This window comes from Diceros bicornis, chromosome 12 (genome assembly GCF_020826845.1).
Source record: "Diceros bicornis minor isolate mBicDic1 chromosome 12, mDicBic1.mat.cur, whole genome shotgun sequence".
Classification (NCBI taxonomy): domain Eukaryota; kingdom Metazoa; phylum Chordata; class Mammalia; order Perissodactyla; family Rhinocerotidae; genus Diceros; species Diceros bicornis.
In genome coordinates, this window is record NC_080751.1 from 2,407,806 (window position 1) to 2,432,292 (window position 24,487).

The 24,487-nt window shown below is 37.1% G+C and overlaps 1 protein-coding gene across 1 annotated transcript in view; it reads left to right on the plus strand.

Annotated features, from left to right (window-relative positions):
- The window catches only part of LOC131411739 (immunoglobulin kappa light chain-like), a 244,851-nt gene that overhangs the window by 95,126 nt on the left and 125,238 nt on the right, over positions 1–24,487 (plus strand). The window contains exon 4 of the mRNA XM_058550720.1: positions 12,404–12,415. Within this exon, the coding sequence (XP_058406703.1) occupies positions 12,404–12,415 (12 nt within the window). The remainder of the gene's footprint in view (positions 1–12,403; positions 12,416–24,487) is intronic.

Sequence of the window (24,487 nt, forward strand, 5' to 3'; positions counted from 1 at the left end):
CCAGACTTCAGATTTGGTAATTATGAAATTATGAGAGCTTATTTAAAGAAATAAATTACAAAATTTGACATTGTGTGCAAGATACAGGAAAATTAAAATAAAATGCCACTGGAGATTTGAAAAGGAACAAAAAAACTTCTAGAAATTAGAAATATAATCACCAAAATTTTATTTTATTTATTTATTTTTTTAGGTGTTATTTTTTTAATTAATTTTTTTATTGCGGTAATGGTTTATAACATCATATAAATTACAGGTGTACATCATTATACTTCCATTTCTGCATAGATTACATCATTTTCACCAACCAAATACTAATTACACTCCATCACCACCCATATGTGCCTAATCATCCCTTTCTCCTTCCTCCCTCCCCTCTTCCCCTCTGGTAACCACCAATCCAATCTCTGTCTCTATGTGTTTGTTTGTTGTTGTTTTTATCTTCTGCTTATGAGTGAGATCATACGGTATTTGACCTTCTCCCTCTGACTTATTTCACTTAGCATAATAACCTCAATGTCCATCCATGTTGTCACAAGTGGCTGGATTTCATCGTTTCTTATGTGTGAATAGTATTCCATTGTGTATATATACCACATCTTCTTCATCCATTCATCCCTGAATGGGCACTTAGGTTGCTTCCAAGTATTGGCTATTGTGAACAATGCTGCAGTGAACACAGGGGTGCATGTATCTTTACACATTCATGTTTTCATGTTCTTTGGATAAATACCCAGCAGTGGAACAGCTGGATCATATGGTAAGTCTCTCCTTAATTTTTTGAGGAATCTCCATACTGTTTTCCATAGTGGCTGCACCAGTTTGCACTCCCACCAGCAGTGTATGAGAGTTCCCTTCTCTACACATCCTCTCTAACACTTGTTGTTTCCTGTCTTGTTAATTATAGCCTTTCTGAGGGGCATGAGGTGATATCTCATTGTAGTTTGGATTTGCATTTCCCTGATAGTTAATGATGTTGAACATCTTTTCATGTGTCTGTTGGCCATCTGTATATCTTCTTTGGAGAAATGTCTGTTCAAGTGTTTTGCCCATTTGTTAATTGGGTTGTTAGTGTTTTTGTTGTCAAGATGTATGAGTTCTTTAAATATTTTGGATATTAACCCCTTATCGGATATATAGTTTGCGAATATCTTCTCCCATTTGTTAGGTTTTCTTTTTGTTTTGTTTATGGTTTCCTTTGCTGTGCAGAAGCTTTTTAGTTTGATGTAATCCCATTTGTTTACTTTTTCTATTGTTTCTCTTGCCTGGTCAGACATGGAGAATTACTAAAATTTTAAAAATCAATTGTTTTAACAAAAATACCATAAACTGTGTAGCTCATAAACAACAGAAATTTATTTCTCTCAGTTCTAGAGGCTGGGAAGCCCAGGATAGATGTATTCAGCAGAATCAGTGTCTGGTGAAAACCCACTTCCTGGTTCATAAAAGGCCCTCTTCTTGCTGTGTCTTCACATGGTGGAAAGGGTGAGGGAATTCTCTGGTGTCTCTTTAATAAGAGCACTAATCCTATTCATGAGGGTTCTACCCTCATGATCTAATCACCTTCCAAAGGCTCCACATCCTAAAATCATTACATTGGGGATTAGGCTTTAACATATGAATTTGTAGGGACACAAACATTTAGTTTCTAGCATCAATAGAAGAGGACTTCCACTTCCAGGCAAAGTGGGGTAACAAGGATGAGATTTACACTCCCACATGTGTGTTTGTATTTGTATGTATCTTTGAAAAAGATGGTTTTTAAGACACTGGCCATCAGAAAATGAAGGACAGTCTAGGAGACAGGAAACAAACAAGCTCTAACCTATGATTGTACCAGCGTATTGCCTTGTGAGAGTTTTCAGGCTACAGCACAGGGAGGAGGAACCAGGCAGAGCCTGGTTAAGGAAACAAAGCTGAAAGTCCAGAAAGACTGAAGTAGCTAAAGACTGTTGGACAGAGTACCAAAGAAGAAAGAACTGCAGAAATAGAGAGAACTCCCTATATCTGTTGATAGTTCATTTAGATTATTCAACAGAGAGCTGGTTGGTGCATGTCTATGAGGAAACTGCCTGAGGCTGAGAAAAGAACCTTCTAAGGAAATTAGAGGTAACAGTACAAAGGGCCAGGAGTAGTGCCTGTTTCCACTACCCAGACTTGAAAATCTCATAATTCACAGGATGTTGAGTCAAGTATTCACAAGGACTTTCTCTTTGTAGTGGGGAATAATTAGCTCTAGAGTAAATACTGCTCTAGTCCCAACAAAAATACCTTAAAAGCAAGACCCAAAACAATAAAACTATTTCCAATAATTTAGTTATGTCCTAGAACAAAGCTTAAGAATATTTATAGCAATGCAATGATGTCCAGCACCAAACAAAGTAAAATTCACTAGGCCTTGTATCCAATGAAATGTTAGCAGTCATGCAAAAAAAGCAGGAATATGACCCATAATGATGAGAATAATTAACCAAACTAAACCAACCCTGAGCTGACATAAATGTTAGAATTAGCAGGAAAGAACATTAAAAGTTATCACAACTGTATTACATATATTCAAAAGTCAAGTAGAGACATAGAAGATATTTTAAAAGAGAGTTAAACTGAAGTGCCAGAAATGAAAACTGCAGTGTATCTGATGTAAAAACTGGAGGAAATTAACCAGAGATGAAAAAAGATGATATTAAAAACTGGGTGAAATTAATCAGAGATGACAGATGAATAGATTGGTAAACATGAAGACAGTACAATGGAAACTATTCAACGTGAAACAGAAGGAAAGGAATCCAAAACAATGGCAAGTTCATCAGTGAGCCATAGGACAACTTCAAGTGGATAATATACACTGAATTGGAGTCCTGAAGGAGAAGGAAGGGCAGAAACAGGAAAAATATTTGAAGAAATAATAGCAAAAATTGATGAAAACTATAAATGAACAGATCTAGAAACTGCAAGCACAAGAAACATGAAGAAAAATGCAACAAAGCTTATCTTCATAATCAAATTTTTCAAAGCCATGATAACAAGAATATCTTGAAAGTACTTAGAGAAAAAACCTATTACATACAAAGATAAGGATGTCAGCAGATTTTGGAGACAGTGGAACAACATCTTGGAAGTTGTGAAAAACAACTGTCAACCAAAAATTCTGCACCCATAGAAATGATATCAAAAGCAAACGTAGAATAAAAACTTGTAAAACATACCGAATCTGAAAGAATGAATCACTACTGGTTCTACACTACAAGAAATACTGAGAGAAGTCTGCCAGGTAAAAGGCAAATGATAGCAGATGAAAATATAAATAACACTGGCAAAGGTAACTACAGGGGTAAATTTATAAAATTTTTTCTTGTGATTTAAACCTCTTTGAAAGTTAGTTGACTATGTAATCAAAAATTATTACAAGGTATTGTGGGATTTATAGCATATATAAAAGTGAAATGCATGATAACAACAGCATAAAGGTCAGAGTGGTAGAAATGGAATATATTATTGAAATTCTAACGCTAGATAGGAAGTGATGGTGCAGTATGGTAAGTTAAAGACATACACTACAAATCCCAGAACAACCACTAAATAAAAGATAAAGAATTAAACATTAGAGTGACGTCAGCATCATGGCGGAGTGAGCTTTCCCGTGAATTCTTCCCCCACAAAATACAACAAAAGTAACAGCCACAGACAAACAACGGAATCCCAGACAGTCAAAAGCTGGAGCGGAGGGATCCACACTGCCGCACATCTGAGAGCGGAACGTGCTGGGCCCCCGGAGGAAGTGGGGAGAGGTAAGGAGAACTCCGCTCCCTCCCCATCAGATCAGCGATCCGGTCCGCGCGGCTCCCAGAGAGGGGGGAGGGGCGGCCCTCGGCGGGAAACTGCAGCTCTTCGGGCGCTCTCAACCAGTGGGAAACTCCCGCACAGAGGGCTCAGAGGAGCCACAGGGCTACCATCAACATCTGAGCAACCCAGAGAGCGGATAAAGAGGGGCAAACGAGAAGCCTCCCACGTCAGGGACCCAGAGGGCAAAAGAGAGAGCTCCCCCCTCCCCACAACCCGGAGTCTGCAGCTCGACCAGATCTAGCGGTCCGAGGCAGACCTGAATAAATTGGACTGGACCCGTGGATCGCAGTGGGGAAAAGAAACAAAACAAAACAAAACAAAACTGCGGATCGCAGCAGAAAAACTGGGGCAGAGCGCAGGGGGCTTAGACTACACAGCCCTTCACCACCACACAGTGGCGACAGGTGGAAAGTGCAACCAGAGACTTCCAGGATGAGGAAAACCAAAACCAACACAGGAACCACAATGCAAAAATATATGAAATCACCAGACCAGAAACAAAATGACAAGCAACCAGAAATCAACCCCGAAGACACAGAAATCCATAAACTAAATGACAGAGATTTCAAAATAGCTATCATAAAAACACTCAACGAAATACGAGACAACACAGACAAACAATTCAATGAGATTAGGAGTTTCTTCACAAAAGAGATTGAAATCATAAAGAAAAACCTATCAGGGCTGATGGAGATGAAGAACACAATGGAGGAGATAAAGGAGAATCTGGAATCTTTAAAGAACAGAGCTGACAATATGGAGGAAAGAATTAGTACTTTAGAGGATAGGAATACAGATATACTCCAGATGGAAGAAGAGAGAGAACTAAGACTAAAAAGAAATGAAGAAAGACTCCGAGAAATATCGGACTCTATTAGAAAATGTAACATAAGAATTATAGGTATTCCTGAGGGAGAGGAGAGGGAAAGAGGAACAGAGAGCCTATTCAAGGAAATAATAGCTGAAAATTTCCCAAATCTGGGGAAGGAGCAGGAAATACCAGTAAGCGAAGCCAACAGGACTCCTATATATATTAACAGACAAAGGCCTTCACCACGACACCTAGTGGTAAGGCTAGCCAGGGTCAACGACAAAGAAACAATATTAAGGGCAGCTAGACAAAAACAAAAAATAACGTACAAAGGAACTCCCATCAGGCTCTCAGCGGATTTCTCAACAGAAACTTTTCAGGCTAGAAGAGACTGGAATGATATATTCAAAATACTAAAAGACAAAAACTTTCAGCCAAGAATACTCTATCCAGCAAAAATATCCTTCAAATATGATGGAGAAATAGTAACTCTCCCAGATAAACAAAAGCTAAGGGAGTTCATGGCCACGAGACCGCCACTACAAGAAATACTCAAGAAGGCCCTCAGGCCCGAAAACAAGAAGAGAAAGGGAACACAAAGCTTGGAGTAAGGAGAAAAGTAGGCAGACAAAATCAGAGAAATAGTAGATCTTTACCGGAATAGGTTAGCAACCACTTAAATACTAAACTCAAAGATCAAAGGAAGAAATTCACCAAAAATAAATTTAACCTCATCACTGTAAACACACAGCCACAACACAAGATAGAATAAGGTATAACAAGAGCAACTTAGAAGGGGAAGAGGAAAGTGACTGAATTGACTTAGTATAAGGAAATAGGAGGCTATCAGATAATGGACTATCTCATACAGAAGATTTTTTGCCCAAACCTCAAGGTAACCACTAAACAAATAATCAAATTAAAACCACATATGATAAACAAAGAGAAAACTAGAAGAATCATAAGACAGAACAACCAAACTGAATTGGCAGTCCAAAACAAATGGGACAAGAAACAAAGGAAATGCAAAAGAACCAGAAAATAAGTGACAAAACAGCAACATTCAACCCTCATATTTCAATAATTACCCTAAATGTAAATGGATTGAACTCTCCAATCAAAAGATACAGAGTGGCAGGATGGATTAAAAAGCAAGACCCAACAATATGCTGCCTTCAGGAAACACATCTTAGCACTAAAGACAAGCACAGGCTCAGAGTGAAAGGAGGGAAGACAATACTCCAAGCTAATGGCAAACAAAAGAAAGCAGGTGTTGCCATACTCATATCAGACAAAGTAGACTTCAAGATAAAACAGGTTAAGAAAGACAAAGAAGGGAAATATATAATGATAAAAGGGACACTCCATCAAGAAGACATATCACTTATAAATATATATGCACCCAACATAGGAGCACCAATGTACATAAAACAACTATTAACAAACCTAAAAGGAGAAATCAACAACAACACAATAATAGTAGGGGATCTTAACACCCCACTTACAGCAATGGATAGATCATCCAGACAAAAAGTTAATAAAGAAATATTAGACTTAAATGAAAAACTGGACGAGATGGACCTAGTAGACATATACAGAGCACTCCACCCAAAAACAGCTGACTACACATTCTTCTCAAGCGCGCATGGAACATTCTCTAGGATAGACCATATGTTGGGAAACAAAGCAAGCCTCAATAAATTTAAGAGGATTGAAATCATAACAAGCATCTTTTCAGACCATAAGGCTATGAAACTGGAAATGAACCAGGAAAAAAAAACTGGGAAAGTGACAAAAATGTGGAGATTAAACAACATGCTACTGAACAACCAATGGATCATTGATGAAATTAAAGGAGAAATCAAAAACTATCTGGAAACAAACGAAAATGATAACATGCCATATCAAACCATATGGGATGCAGCAAAAGCGGTCCTGAGAGGGAAACTCATAGCGATACAAGCCCACCTTAACAAACAAGAAAAAGCCCTAATAGGCAACCTTAAATTACACCTAACAGAACTAGAAAAAGAAGAACAAACAAAACCCAAAGCCAGCAGAAGGAGAGAAATAATAAAAATCAGAGCAGAAATAAATGATATTGAGACCAAAAAAACAGTAGAAAGGATTAATGAAACAAAGAGTTGGTTCTTCGAGAAGATAAACAAAATAGACAAACCCTTAGCCAGGCTAACTAAGAAAAAAAGAGAAAAGGCTCAAGTAAATAAAATTAGAAATGAAAGAGGAGAAATTACAACGGATACCATGGAAATACAGAGGATTATAAGAGAATACTATGAGAAATTATATGCCAACAAATCGGACAATCTAGAAGAAATGGATAAATTCTTAGACTTATACAACCTCCCAAAATTGAACCAAGAAGAAATGGAGAATCTGAATAGACCAATCACAAGTAAAGAGATTGAAATAGTAATCAAAAACCTCCCAAAAAATAAAAGTCCAGGACCAGATGGCTTCTCCAGTGAATTTTACCAAACATTCAAAGAAGATTTAATACCCATCCTCCTCAAACTATTCCAAAAAATAGAGGAAGATGGAACACTTCCTGAATCATTCTACGAGGCCAACATCACCCTGATACCGAAACCAGACAAAGACAATACAAAGAAAGAAAATTACAGGCCAATATCGCTGATGAACATTGATGCAAAAATCCTCAACAAAATATTGGCAAACCGAATACAACAATATATTAAAAAGATCATACACCATGATCAAGTGGGATTTATACCAGAGACGCAGGGATGGTTCAACATCCGCAAATCAATCAACGTGATACATCACATCAACAAAACAAAGAATAAAAACCACATGATCATCTCAATAGACGCAGAGAAGGCATTTGACAAGATACAACATCCATTTATGATAAAAACTCTCAATAAATTGGGAATAGAAGGAAAGTGCCTCAACATAATAAAGGCCATATATGACAAACCCACAGCTAACATCATACTCAACGGGGAAAGACTGAAAGCCATTCCTCTGAGAACAGTAACGAGGCAGGGCTGCCCACTCTCACCACTCCTGTTCAACATAGTACTGGAGGTTTTGGCCAGAGCAATTAGGCAAGAAAAAGGAATAAAAGGAATCCAAATAGGTAACGAAGAAGTGAAACTCTCACTATTTGCAGATGACATGATTGTATATATAGAAAACCCTAAAGAATCTGTTGGAAAACTGTTAGAAACAATCAACAACTACAGCAAAGTTGCAGGGTACAAAATCAATCTACAAAAATCAGTTGCATTTCTATATGCTAATAATGAACTAACAGAAAGAGAGCTCAAAAAGATAATACCATTTACAATTGCATCAAAAAGAATAAAATACCTAGGAATAAATCTTACCAAGGAGGTGAAGGACCTATACAATGAGAACTACAAGACATTATTGAGGGAAATCAACGATGACATAAAGAAATGGAAAGATATCCCATGCACGTGGATTGGAAGAATAAACATAGTTAAAATGTCTATATTACCTAAAGCAATCTACAGATTCAATGCAATCCCAATCAGAATCCCAATGACATTCTTCACAGAAATAGAAAAAAGAATACTAAAATTTATATGGGGCAACAAAAGACCCCGAATAGCTAAAGAAATCCTAAAGAAAAAGAACAAAGCAGGAGGCATCACAATTCCTGACTTCAAAACATACTACAAAGCAATAGTAATCAAAACAGCATGGTACTGGTACAAAAACAGACACACAGATCAATGGAACAGAATTGAAAGCCCAGAAATAAAACCACACATATACGGACAGCTAATTTTCGACAAAGGTGCTAAGGACATGCAATGGAGAAAGGAAAGTCTCTTCAATAAATGGTGTTTGGAAAACTGGACATCCACATGCAAAAGAATGAAAGTGGACCATGTGCTATCGCCATACACAAAAATTAACTCAAAATGGATCAAAGACCTGAAGGTGAGACCTGAAACTATAAAACTCATAGAAGAAAATATAGGCAACACACTATTTGACATTGGGTTTAAAGGAATCTTTTCGGATGACATGCCTACCCAGACTAGGGAAACTAAAGAAAAAATAAACAAGTGGGACTTTATCAGACTAAAGAGCTTTTATAAGACAAATGAAATCAGAATCAAGATGAACAAACAACCAACCAGCTGGGAGAGAATATTTGCAAATCATACATCTGACAAGGGGTTGATCTCCATAATATATAAAGAACTCACACAATTGAACAACAAAAAAACAAACAACCCGATCAAAAAATGGGCAGAGGAAATGAACAGACACTTCTCCAAGGAAGATATACAGATGGCCAATAGGCACATGAAAAGATGCTCAACATCACTAATCATCAGGGAAATGCAAATCAAAACAACACTAAGATACCACCTCACGCCCGTTAGAATGGCTATAATCACCAAGACAAAAAACAACAAATGTTGGAGAGGATGTGGAGAAACAGGAACCCTCATACACAGCTGGTGGGAATGCAAATTGGTGCAGCCTCTATGGAAAACGGTATGGAGATTCCTCAAAGAATTAAAAATAGAGATGCCCTATGATCCAGCCATCCCACTACTGGGAATCTATCCAACGCACCTGAAATCAACAATCCAAAGAGGCTTATGCACCCCTATGTTCATTGCAGCATTATTCACCATAGCCAAGAAGTGGAAGCAACCTAAGTGTCCCTCGACTGACGATTGGATTAAGAAAATGTGGTATATATATACAATGGAATACTACTCAGCCATAAAAAAAGACAAAATCGTCCCATTTGCAACAACATGGATGGGCCTGGAGCGTATTATGTTAAGTGAAATAAGCCAGAAAGAGAAAGACAAACACTGTATGATCTCACTCATATGTGGAATATAAACAAACACATGGACAGAGAAAACTGGACTGTGGTTACCCGGGAAGTGGGGGTGGGGGGTGGGCACAAGGGGTGAAGGGAGTCATATATGGGGTGAAGGACAAACAAAAATGTACAACCCAAAATCTCACAATGTTAGAAACCATTAAAATATCAATAAAAATGTAAAAAAAAAAAAAAAAAACTAGGTCAAGAATAAAATGATTAAAAAAAAAAAAGAATTAAACATTATAAGCTAAGAAAGGAAATAAAAAGGGATTATAAGAAAAGCTCAATCCAAATGTAAACAGAAAAAGAGGAGGAAAGAACAGATGGGAGAAATATAAAACAAATAACAAGATACAAATAGATTAAAATTGAAGAGATTAACCATTCTAACACTAGTCAAAAAGAGGGTTTATTTTAGTATCAGATGAAGTTGATTTCAGAGCAAAGAATATTAACAAGAATAAGGAAGGTCATTCTGTAATGATAAAGGGATCAATTTTTCAAGAACACATAACAATATTAAACATTTATGTGGATACATTCACTGTCTCGATTGTTGGGATTAATTCACAGGTGTATACATACATCACAACTTGTCAAGTTGTGAATTTTAAATATGTACAATTTATTATATGCTAATTTTACTAAATAAATCAATTGTTTTAAAATCACTCATTATCAAGTCAAAAAAAAAGATTAAAAAAATAGCCACTGCCTTTATTCTGCCAGAAAAATAATCTTATATAAATTATCACTTTTACACTTCCATGGACAATCCAAGGACTGTTCAATACTTCAACCCCATTGACCTTCCTGTCGATTGATATGCCTTTATTATCATACGTTTTACTTCTATGTATATTTTAACCCTGAAAAATATTATTTTTTTATACAGCTGATGGACATCATACTTATGGCCATATTTTACTTCATTTCTTACTGAATCTCTACATTAGTTATCCATTGTTGTGTAACAAATTGCCCCAAAATTCAGAAGCTTAAAATATTAAACATTTATTCTCTCACATCATGTCTGTGAGTCAGGAATTTGAGGATGGCTTACTTGGCTGATTCTGGTTCCAGGTTTCTCGTCAGTTGCTGTTAAGATGTCAGCCAGAGCTACAGTCAGCAAAAGCCTTGACTGGTAGCTTTTGAAGTGGCCCACTCATATGTTGGCAAATCAGTGCTGGCCGTTGGAAAGAGACTTCAATTTCTTACCACGGAATCTGTCCATAAAGCTACTTGCCTGTTCTCACAATGTGGTATCTGGCTTCCTCTACAGCAAATTATCCAAAAGACAATAGTAAGAAGTCACAATCTCTTTAATGTCCTAGTCTCTCAAGTCACACACTGTTATTTCTTCAATATTGTATTAGTTACACAGGTTAGCCTTATTTAATGTGGATAGGGGTTGTTAATATCAGGAGAAAGGAATATCAGGAGGCAGGGAACATTGGGAGACTTCTTGGTGGCCAGATATAACAATTTCTGAATTTCCAACTGGATTGCTCTTGCCTAAAATATCCCCTTTAGCCTTCCTTTCAGCATGGGTCTGCTGGTAATAAAGTATTCTAATTTTTTTCTGAGTATGTCTTTATTTTGTCTTAATTCTTGAAAGACACTTTCCTCTGGTACATAATTTTAATTTGGCAGTGAATTTTTTCTGGCACTTTGAATACATACTATTTCATTGTCTTCTTGCTTTATTGTTTTAGCTCAGAAGTTAGCTGTAATTCTTATCATGTGTTTTTAAAGGAAATTTACAGTTTTTCTCTCATTGATTTTAAGGCTTTGTTTTTTGTTTGTTTGTTTTTGTTTTGATTTGTTTTTTCTTGCTGAGGACGATTTGCCCAGAGCTAACATCTGTTACCAATATTCCCCTTTTTATGCTTGAAGAAGACTAGCCTGAGCTAACATCTGTGCCAATCTTCCTCTATTTTGTATATGGGTCACTGCCACAGCATGGCTGACAAGCGGTGTAGGTCTGCCTCCAGGATCGGAACCTGCACATATGGGCTGCCAATGTGGAGCACACTGAACCCAAACACTATTCCACGGGGCTGGCCCCAAAGGCTTCGTTTTTCTCTTTGATTTTAACCAATTTTACTATGACGAGTCTATGTTGAGTTTTCATTTTATTTATCCTGCTTGTGTTTCTTGGAGCTTCCTGAATCTATGATTTGATGTCTTCCATCAGCTTCGGAAAGTGATGAAGCATTATCCTCAAACATTGTTTTTTCCTATATAAACTATCTTTTCTTCTATTACTTCAAATTCACATTGCTTTCTCAACAAATCCTCTGTTTAAGAGTCTCTTTTCTATATTTTCCTTTCTCTTGTCTCTCTTTTCTCAATTCTATACATTTTCTTCTAGTCTATCGTTTAACTAATTTCTCTCCAGCTGAATTTAATCACCAGTGAAATCTGTCCATGAAATCCTGAATTTTACTTATTTTATTTTTTCAGTACAACATTTTGATGATGTGTTAAACTAATCAAATAATTCAATCTAGGTGCTTTCAAGTAAATTCAGTTCCATCCAGTGGTTTGAAAAGCCAGCTCAGGGTAGCTACCTCAACATCCTTCTGGTCACAGGTTCTATATGTGCTTTTGTTCCTTCTCCTGTTCCTAATCCTGCTGTTAATTCTCAAACAGAGAGAAGAATGAAGGGAAAATCCATTTTAAAAAGCATAGGTTATTGTGGCTTCAGGTGTAATACAAGTTCACCAACTGAAACTTTGTAATCTGTTCTCTGAGTGGTGGAGATATTCAATGCTTACTCTATCTCAGTGGGTTTTCTCTGGGTGCCCATCTGGCCTCTGCACTGTTTCTTGGCATGAGGAATTTCCTAAGACCCAGCTGTACTCTGTATCAAATAGGCCCTACCTGGAGTTGAATATCTCAGCCATCACAAAGGGTCAATTCTCCACTTACTAAACCCCTCACTTTTACCGTTATGATGGTTAATTTTATGTGTCAATATGGCTGCCTATGGTGCCAGTTGTTTGGTCAAACATCAGTCTAGATGTTGCTGTGAAGGCATATTTTGGTGTGATTAACATTTAAATCAGCAGACTGCAAAAAGCCGATTATGCCCCATAATGTAGGTAGGCCTCAACCAATCAGTTGAAAGCTTTAACAACAAAGACTCAGGCTTCCCAAAGAAGAAGAAATTCTTCCTCAAGACTGCAACATAGAAACCTTCCCTGAGTTTACAGCCTGCAGATTTCACACTCGAGACTGCAACATCAACAATAACCTGAATTTCCAACCTGCCGGCGTGCTCTACAGATTTCACACTTGGCAGCCCCCATCTTTGCAGTTCTGTAAAATATCTCTCTGTGTGCATATATCATATTGGTTTTGTTTCTCTGCAGTATGCTGACAAATAACACCCTTCAAATACCTTATGTTCCACTACTTAAGCCTATAGGATCGAAATATTTCTGATCTTCATGCTTGGCACAGTGCTTGCTTTCATTCTCTCCCACTGCCCTCTCACTGGATTATCTTATTAATTCTCTTATTTTCTTTAAGATCTCAGGGGATTGGACTCAAGTACTGGGCTGCATATATTGAAAATCCAGGCAGGATAAGGTGTGGTACACATGCACACTCTCCGTTTCCCCCCAGAAAAAAACAATTTAAGGGAAAATCCAATTGTATTTCTACCTGTTCCCGAATTATGGTGGGTAACAAAAAGACTGATTGTCTCCATCGCAATTTCTTTCCCCCTTTCCTGAACTGTCAACCTCCTCAAAAAGGCAGCATGTTGAGGGGATAGAAAGGATGACAAGCCATCCCAGTTTTTGAATGACTTTCCTGATTTTAGCCCTGAAATCTCAGGCTCTGAGAATCCCTCACTCCTAGGAAAACTGGAATGATCAACCAAATTGGACAGGGAATCAGACCAACCTATCAAATCATCTCTTTTTAATATTACTTGAAATATCATCCATCTATCTCCTATACCTTGTCTAGGCTTTTACTCTCTGAAGTCAATAATCTGGCAGATTTGTGTCCCTGACAACTCTCCCGGAACTTTGTGTCTCTTTCTGTCTCTGAATCATGGGAGGGGTATTCGCAGAAGAAGCTTCCACATTATATGATGTCCCAACATATTAATGTGTAACCCTCAATACTTCATATATTAAGCTAAGAATATACTTAGATAATCTTCCAAAACATTTCTTAATCTTCAGAAGCAGTGAATCTGGCCTGGAATATGAAAGACAGCATTGACTCAAACTGTGACTATGGCACTAAGTGGCTTTTTTTTTTTTTGAGGAAGATTGGCCCTGAGCTAACATCCATGCCCGTCTTCCTCCACTTTATATGGGATGCCGCCACAGCATGTCTTGACAAGCAGTGCATCGGTGCGCGCCCCAGGGTTCCGAACCAGCGAACTCCGAGCTGCCGCAGTCGAGCGCGCACCCAACCATTTGTGCCACTGGGCCAGCCCCTAAAGTGGCTTTTTAAAAACAAATAAATGTATAGTACAGGTTTTAAATAAACTTTTCATATATTTAATATAAGTTTTCTACATTGAAGATATGTATTCAAATCAATTATATCTTGGAATCTAGGAAACATTATTATTTTTAATGATTTAGTATAAACAGAAAATGTGGAAATGGTATCCTCAGTTCAAAAAATTCCACAGTCACATCCAGGACAGATAACCAAACGGACAAAGCTGCAAAGAAGAGAATGAGAATCCAGATAAACATAAATGGCCTTTCAGCTGTCACTGAGTACATAAGATAGCAAGGTAAGGAAAATTGGCTGAGAAAGGCAATAGCAGTTAGATCCTGCAGACATAAGAAGGTCACTCATAGTCAGGTGATGTGAGAAGCTCTGGTCTCAAACGCATTGAGTATACCATGAAAATAGTCCTGGCTCTAAAGGTAAATTCTGCCCCTAATTTAGGCAAGGACAAAAAAATCTGAACACAGGTAATAAAAGTGAAAGGACATGTGAGTTTACACGTTCTTACTACAGACCTGCTGTGAAGAGAATTTCAAAGATAAAGTGAGAGCAAACTGATGTGATGGAAAATGTGCTGCATAGCCAATATCTTTCTAAAGACCTACCAGTATAATTATATATTTTCATTCAAATATTTATTGTAATCACTTCCCATAAATTAAATACCATTATAATTGTTTCAGAGACATAATTGTGATTTTATTCTTCATTATTGTTTCCAATTCTCTTGAAAATATTAGTCTTGTCTTTCACATCTTGAAAATTTAAGTATAATTAGTTATATTATTAAAATATAACTCCATTATCTGAATGCTATGCTTCTACTATGTTGTTACTCTTAGTTTTAAATTATGTGGTTTTTTCTCTTCATGTACCTAGTTATTTTCTATTGATTCCTGGACATTTTACATAAAAACTGTATGAATAACAGAGGCTGGGATGATATTATCTTTCAGGTTTGGCAGCAATTAGTACTGATAGTAGTCCTATATTATTTTAAATCAATTTTAGGAATTTAGGTAACTTAAAGATTGCCTTCAGTCTCTGCAAGGGCTGATCTATTTCTAGTTTACCCTTACTCCTATCATGCAGCCTTTGGGGTTGGTTATTAGGGCCCTGTTGTTTGACAAACTCTAAACTCTAAAGTTTTGTCCATATAGCCTCACAACATTGTCAAAAGCTCTGCTCAGCTTCTCTGATTCTCAGTTGCTTTTTCTGGACATGAAATATATGCCAGTGGGAGAGTGGCCTCAAATGTTAGGTGCACCTCTGCAAGTTTTCTTCTTTCCAACATCTTTGATATTTTTCACTGCCTAGTAATTCTTTTTTGTGTGTGTGTGTGTGAGTAAGATCAGCCCTGAGCTAACACCCATGCCAATCCTCTTCTTTTTGCTGAGGAAGACCGGCTCTGAGCTAACATCTATTGCCAATCCTTCTCCTTTTTTTTTGCCCCAAGGCCCCAGTAGATAGTTGTATGTCATAGTTGCACATCCTTCTAGTTGCTGTATGTGGGATGCTGCCTCAGCATGGCCAGAGAAGTGGTGCATCGGTGCGCACCCGGGAACCGAACCCAGGCCACCAGTAGCGGAGTGTGCGCACTTAACTGCTAAGCCACGGGGCTGGCCCACTGTCTAGTAATTCTAATCAGGAGCGTTGGTGTGAAATACCTTCTCCATCATAACAAAAAACAGAAAAGCAGACAATTCCAATTTCTTCATGGACTCAAACCTAAGTTAATCAATCATATATTGGCCTGAAGAGTAAACAGTCTCAATAAATTTCGCTGATGCTGTTCAATTCGTGCCCAGCAATAAATTTTCTGAAGACAGCTCAGGACATTCAATAACCCTTAAGGGCCAGCCTTCCATTAAAACATAAAGGAGTCCGCACAGGCTCTTTTCACAATATTAAGATGTTAGAAATCTCAAAAAATGGGTGACTGCACCCACTAGTATAACTGTGAGACCAGGCTCATCCTGTTGGCACTACCACTTAACAATTTCCTGCTCTCTCTTGATCCTTCATTGTATGCAGAAAATGGATCGGGGGAAGTCTTTAACTGGGAGAAAAAAAATGTTCTGATTACTACTATAGTAGATTCAAAGAAATATCTGACTCTGTTGCTTTCAGCCTCAAACTTACCAAGGCCAAGATAAATACCCATCCTAAGCTCACTAGTTGCATATTGTGTATTCCTCCTCTAATTTAAACTATGAAGCACCCCAAAAGATCATTTGGGATTTTGTAAGAGTAAGCATATAAGAGTTAGAGTTTATATGCTTTAGATTTTTCCTACCAAAAGTGGAATGAGAATCAGTATATTTAATCTTTATGCACAAACATATAAAATTTATAACACAAAATTAATTTATGCATACAAGTAGGGATTTTTTTCTTATTTTCCCTCATGGCACTAGATATTAATCTTAGAAAAGCAAGTCAATAAAGACATGTCATTTTATTAATTCAATGTGTTTTAATGGAAAAATATAATAATAAATTACCACTTAAATGTCCAGCATTAAAAGCATAAATTTATAAAATATGACATCTAAACAAAATAGAATATTGTACAGCCATAAAGTGATAAATATAAAGACCATGTAAATACATTAAAATATTTCATGAACTGTTATTTAACATTTGTTCCATTGGTTATAATATTTCAATCTCCAGTCCAATTCTCTCCCCTGAACTCTAGACTCATATATCCAGTGGTCTACTTGACAACAACACATGGAGATCTAATGCACATCTCAACCTTAAAAAGTCCAAAGCCAAATTCTTGATCTTTGTCTCCACTACTGGTCCCACAGTTTTCTCTATCTAAATAAATGGCAACTCCTCCTTCTAGTACTCAGAGAAAAACCTTGCAAGCATCTTGAGACCTCTCTTTCTCTCACATTCATTGTCAAAACCATCAGCATATTATTTTCTATCTTCAAAACATAATACTTCTCACCTCCTCTACTACTACTGCCATGGACCAAAGCTGCCGTCATCTCTAGCCTGGATGATAACAATGACTCCCTAACAGAGAGATCCTGTAAAACTACATAGCAAATCATGCTCTGCTCTATTAAAAACTATCCAACTTACCACATTATTCAAAACAAAACCCAAATCCTTAGAGAAGACTACAGAGTCCTGCACAATGTGGCCTCCTCATTATTTCTTTCATTTTATTTCCACTACTCTCCTCCTTGCACACTCCACTTTGGCAACATTGGTTTCCTTCTATTTCTCCAATATGCTGGTCACATTTCTGCCTCAGAAATGTGCTGTTTTCTCTAACTAAAACTCTATTGCCTTGAGATATTTCTATGGATTATTTCTTCAACGCATTAATACTTTGATTAAGTCACACCTTCTCAGACTCACCTCTATGGCCATCTGTAGTAGGTTGATTTCAAAAATGAATCCCCCATTCCTAGGGGGGATCTCACACCTCTCTCTACATCCATGCCTTTTGCAATATAACTTTGTAGTACCTTCTATCAAGAGATAGGGGCTATCTACCCTCTCCTTCAATAGTATCATTTGCATTGATCATTAGAATGTATCAAATGAGACATTGTATCAGTACTGAATCTAGGCCTCAAGATGCCTTATGTGGTTTTATTTTCTCTCTTGGGACCCTGTCAACTTCCATAGAAAGTTGAGATTAGTCTGCCAGTTGATGAGAGACATGAGGCCTAGTCATCCAGACAGTCCCAGTTGATGGTCAGCCAACTACGGCAATGTGAAAGAGATGAAAGAAATGTGAGCTTTTCTATATCAATTAGCACCCATTTGACCTGTCAGTTCACTTTAAATACTGAAAAAGCCAGCCAAGACCAATCAAGTAAGGCCATAATAACAGAACTACTCAGCTGACTTATAAACGTAACAACAGCAAAAACAAGACCATTTTAAGTCACTGCATTTTGTGGGTGGTTTATTACATGACAATAGCTAACTAATACATCATCCAGTAGTAAATTTATACCCACTCTTACCCCTGCAAGCCTTTACTGCCTTCCTTGCATTACGTTTCTTCACAGCACTTACAAAATGAAACAGTAAATATTTTACTGATGTGATTGTTTGTTATCTGGCTCTGGAAACTGGAATAAAAGCAGATATTTTTTCACTTGACATGCAGTAAACACTCAAAAAAATGTACCTTGAATGAATGAGACCTGGATTTCTCAATATCAATACTTTAAATGTATTTATAATTACTATGTGAAGCTATTATGCCGATGAGAGTGTTAATAGTACACTGACGAGGTTGGTATGATCTTTCCTGAATCTAAATTTCATTAACCAGTGTATTTCAGAAGGACGTGAATAAATAATACTAAAATGATTGAGTTTTCCTGTTTACACTGAGATGGGCATGTTAGTTAAATGTTATCCAAGGGACTCAAGGTACAGCATACTTAGAGTCATAATTTCCTTCAGCCAAAAAATTAGACTTTGGTGCCCATTGGGATGGATTTAAATAGAAATTTGACAAATGCTGAGAAAAGATGATAAAGACCCCTATCACATTTCTGGAGCAACAGGGTAAAGAATTAGAGAATTCCCTTTGTAAGCATGACTATAACTGTGGAAATGGAGAGAAGATAGTAGGGTGGCAAAAAATGAAGTAGAGTAGGAACCCAACTTCAGTGACATTGACCAGGAAGGCTTGGCTGAAAAACATTGTCCATGGAAGGAAAAAGCAAGAGATGGATACTAACTTCTACGTGGAAGGTTTCAAATAGAAGAGGTCAAGTATTTAATATCGGGATGGTCTAGAGTTGGAGGGTGATTGCAGATAAAGAAAGGAGACCAGGAGAATAAGGAATTAAAACAGACATGTTCTAGAGTGCAGGAGGCACAGTGAAGAGAGAATTCATCCATCAGGGTCTAAAAGTTACTGGATCCTGTTGCAGACAGTGGACACAAACCTTAGTGACTTAATCATGCAATCAATCCAAGGGAAACATGCAGATTCTTGTGATATAAAAACTCTTGATTTCTAAGAGATCTTTACAGTATTTTTATTTACTAAAATCCCACAGAATGAAATCCAGAAAAATCCAACTTCCTTAATTTTCTGCAGGGCCCTACAATCCCTCCAAGGAATGAGTCAGGAGATATGACCTCGCTGGCAGATGGAGGAATGTGTATGTTCAGGGCTGTGTGGGGACAAAGCAGCTGCTGCAGAAAAGGCTCACCGACTCATGGCCCTGGGTAGGATTATGTTCGAGGTTGAAACACTGTGGGGGGAGACTATGATAATGCTGACTGTAATAAACTGTCACATCTTCAGCCCAGAGGTTGCTGATGGTGAGAGGGTAATCTGTCCCAGATCCACTGGGACAGATTCGATCAGAATCCCCAGTTGCCGTGGTGCATGGCCCAGGAGACTTTCCTGGTTTTTGCTCATACCAGGCTAAGTAGCTGCCTAAACTCTGACTGGCCCTGCACCTAATGGTGACCTTCTGTCCTGGACACATAGCCAAGGAACCTGGAGACTGGGTCATCATGATGTGCCCACAGGCACCTGCAGCCACAAATGGAGAATGATGATACATGCACACTTTATCATAGACACATCAAAATGCATAATATAAAATATGCTTCCTACTCATGCATCTCAACAACAAAAAAACTACCAACCCAATTAAAAAATGGGCAAAAGACCTAAACAGACATTTCTCCAAAGAAGATATACAGATAGCCAACAGGCACATGAAAAGATGTTCAAAATCATTAACTATCAGGGAAATGCAAATCAAAACTACGATGAGATATCACCTCACGCCCGTCAGAAAGGCTATAATTAACAAGACAGGAAACAACATGTGTTGGAGAGGATGTGTAGAGAAGGGAACTCTCATACACTGCTGGTGGGAGTGCAAACTGGTGCAGCCACTATGGAAAACAGTATGGAGATCCTCAAAAAATCAAGGATAGAACTACCATATGATCCAGCTATTCCACTGCTGGGTACTTATCCAAAGAACTTGAAAACACCAATGCATAAAGATACACGCACCCCTGTGTTCATTGCAGCATTATTCACAATAGCCAAGACTTGGAAGCAACCTAAGTGCCCATCAAGGGACGAATGGATAAAGAAGATGTGGTATATATACACAATGGAATACTACTCAGCCATAAGAAATGATGAAATCCAGCCACTTGTGACAACATGGATGGACATTGAGGGCATTATGCAAAGTGAAATAAGTCAGAGAGAGAAGGTCAAATACTGTATGATTTCCTTCATTAAGTAGTAGATAATAACTACAATAAACAAACACATAGAGACAGAGATTGGATTGGTGGTTACCAGAGGGGAAGGGGGGAGGGAGGAGGGTGAAAGGGATAATTCAGCACATGTGTGTGGTGATGGGTTGTAATTAGTATTTGGGTGGTGAACATGATGTAATCTCTGCAGAAATAGAAGTATAATGATGTACACCTGAAATTTATACAATGTTATAAACCAATGTTACTGCAATAAACAAAAAATTAAAAAAATAAAATATGCTTCCTAATGGTATTACACGTCACCATATAATTTAGTCTATTTTAGAAATAACCAGTATTTCTCATTTACCTTAAAATTACTTTTTTTATTCCATATTACTCCAAAAAGACTGAGGCACTTTTAATTTTTTCACCTGAGATCCAGAACAACAAGGACATAAGGACCTTTGTCTGCGACATCATCTTGCTTCTCCTGCCTGCCTGATGCAGCTCAGCTCACATTGCAAAGACTCCATTTATAAAACCTGAGCAGCTGATCTGGGCCTGGAGGGGCCTATGCCAAGCAGTCAGTTAGTATAGAAGCAAATTTCATGGGCATTCAGTTGTGAAAGTATCTAATGTAAATCAAGAGCCAAAAGCATCATCACCAAAACTGTAGTTGTATAACTATAAGACACAGAAGTCAACTTAGAAGCTCTAAGATCGACTTAGAAGATCTAAAACTACAAATTGCTAGAAGATCTAATGAGGATCTGCTATTTTAAATTTAAAAATGTTCTTAATGGGTTCATTTTTGAGAAATGATAGGCTAGGGTCCTGAGATCAACAATTAATAAAGATTCTGGAAAAAAAACTATAAAAAGGCAGATGAAAGAAAGGGAGAGAGGAATGCAGAAAGGAAAGAAGGAAGGAAATGGGGTAACAAGGATGAGATTTACACTCCCACGTTTGTGTGTATGTGCGTGTATTTTTGGAAAAAATGATTTTCAAGACACTGGATATTAGACAATAAAGGACAGTTTCAGAGACAGGAAAGAAACAAACTGAGCCCTCTGATTGTACCAGCTTATTGGCTTGAGAGAGTTTTTAGGCTGAAGCACAAGGAGCAGGAACCCAGGCAGAGCCCAAGGGACTCTCTTCTTGAGGAAATAAAGCTGAAAGGCCAGAAAGTCTAAAGTAGCTAAAGATTGCAGGATGAACTAGAAGAAGAAAGAGCTGCAGAGATAGAGAGAACTCCCAATATCTGTTCAAAGTTCATCTACAATATTCAATAGAGAGCTGATTGGTGCACATCTATGAGGAAACTACCTGAAGCTGAGCAAAGAATCTTCAAAGGAAACTAGAGGTAACAGTATATGGCACTCATACAGGGCCAGGAATACTGCCTGTTTCCACCAGGCAAACTAGAAAACCTCATAATTCACTGGACACTGAGTAAAGTATTCAGAAGGCCATTGCCTTTGTAGTGGAGAATAATTACGTCCACTCTAAATATTGCTCTGGTACCAACAAACAAACCTTAAAAGCAACACCCAAAAGAATCAAACTATTTCCAAGTAATTTAACTATATACCAGAACAAAGCTTAAGAATATTTATAACAATACAATGATGTCCAGCACCAAAATAAAATTCACTAGGCCTCATATCCAATGAAAGGTTAGCATTCATGAAAAAAAGTAAGAATATGATGAATAATGAGGAGAATAATTAATCAATCTAAACCAAACCAGAACTGACATAAATGTTAGAATCTGCAGGCAAGATAATTAAAAGTTATTTTAACTGTGTTACATATGTTAAAAGGTTAACTAGAGCCATAGAAGATATTTAAAAAGAGAGTTAAACTGAACTGCTGAGATGAAACCTACAGTGTGTCTGATATAAGAACTGGATGAAATTAATCAGAGATGATAAAATATGATATTAAAAACTGGGTGAAATTAATCAGAGATGACAGATGAATAGATTGGTAAACATGAAGACAGTACAATGGAAACTATTCAACATGAAACAGAAGGAAAGGAATGCAAAACAATGGCAAGTTCATCAGTGAGCTATAGGGCAGATTCAAGTGGCTAATATACATTTAATTGGAGTCCTGAAGGAGAAGGAGAGTCAGAAACAGAAAAACATATTTGAAATAATAATAGCCAAAAATGTTCCAAATTTGATGAAGATCATAAATGAACAGATCTAGGAAAGTCAATGAACTTCAAGCACAAGAAAAATGAATAAAAATGCTCAAAAGCTTATCATCATAATCAAATTGTAGGGAGCCAATGATAAGGAGAATATATTGAAATCACTGAGAGAAAAACATAGTACATGCAAAGATGAGGATGTCAGCAGATTTCACTTTTGTAACAATGGAAGCACAAAGACAGTGGAACAACATCTTGAAAGTACTGAAAAACAACTGTCAACCAAAAATTCTACACCCAGAAGAATGATATTTCAAAAGCAAATGTGGAATAAAAACTTTTAAAACATACCAAATCTGAAGGAATACATCATTACTAGTTCCACTCTTATGTGGATTTGATGGTGGTGTTAGCTAACACTATGGTAGTAATCGTTCTGCTATATATTAGCGTATCAAATCAACATATTGTACACCTTAAACTTACACAATGTTTTATGTCAATTATATCTCAATAAAGCTAGGGGGAAATTCTAGTCACGAAAGAATAGATGCAAATAGACAATATAATTTGCATTTCCCTAATAATTAGTGATGTTGAACATGTTTTCATGTGCCTGTTGAAAATCTGTATATCTTCTTTGGAAAAATGTCTGTTCAGATCCTCTGCCCATATTTTGATCAGGTTGTTCACTTTTTGTTGTTGTTGAATTGCATGCTGTTTATATTTTTTGGATACTAATTCCATATAGAATATGTTATTTGCATATATTTTCTCCCGGTTGGTGGGTTGTCTTTTCATTTTGCTGATGGTTTTCTTCACTGTGCAGAAGCTTTTTAATTTGATGTAGTCCCATTTGTTTGTTTTTTCTTTATTTCCCTTGCCTGAGGAGACATGATATTCAAAAAGATACTGCTAAGACTGATGACAAAGAGCATACTGCCTATGTTTTCTTCTAGGAGTCTTATGGTTTCAGGTCTTGAATATATCCAAGTCTCTAATCCATTTTAAGGTTTTTTTTGTTCATGGTATAAGATAATGGTCTACATTCATTCTTTTGTATGTGGCCTTCCAGTTTTCCCAATACCAATTATTGACAAGACTTTCCTTTCTCCATTGTATGTTCTTGGCTCCTTTCTCAAAAATTAGCTGCCCATAGATGTGTACGTTTGTTTCTGGCCTCTCAATTCTGTTCCACTGATCTGTGTGTTTGTTTTTCTGCCAATACCATGCTGTTTTCATTGCTATAGCTTTGTAGTATCTTTTGAAGTCAGGAGTGGGATACCTCCAACTTTGTTCTTTTTTCTCAGGGTTGCTTTGGCTATTCAGGGTCTTTAGATTCCATTTATATACAGTGCCATAACAAGCAAAGCAATATGGTTTAGAGATCCAGAATGTAGAATCCAGGAAATGATTACTATAAATGCGAGTTAGAAGGTTTAATTCTGAGGAGAAGGAAGGTTATGGTTAGTAAAGGATTCATAGGATTTCAGAGAAGTGGGACACCAAAAATATTTTAGACATTGATGACATCATGAGGAGTGCTAGATTATTACCCAACAAAAAAGTACATATGTGTGTTGTGCACACTTTGTTGTTATATTTTATAATAAAATTTTAAATATATATTTATTATAATATAATTTTGGAATTTTATTGATACATACTAAAAATTATATCCAAAAACTACCTGACATAGTACCTGGCATAGAGTATTTGGTCAGTTAATATTTGTGGAATAAATGAATGTATAAAAAAGAAAATAAATCACAGAAAGCATTAATTCTATTCAAGTTCATATCGTTAGATAGAAGAATACATCTTGCACTAATTGATACCTCCAATTCAGACTTCTCTTCCAATTTCCAAAATCTCAAATTTCTTCTTGAATATCTCAAAGGCGCCTCAAACTCTGTATCTTTAAAATATAACTCACTTCATTATCTTCCCCCCCTGTATCCCAAGTCTGCCAAACCCCACCCTAATAAGCGGGACACCATACATCTTGCTGTGTACACCAGAAACATTGGAGACATCCTTGACACTGCTCTTTTCCTCAACTCTCATAGTCAATTTTACAACC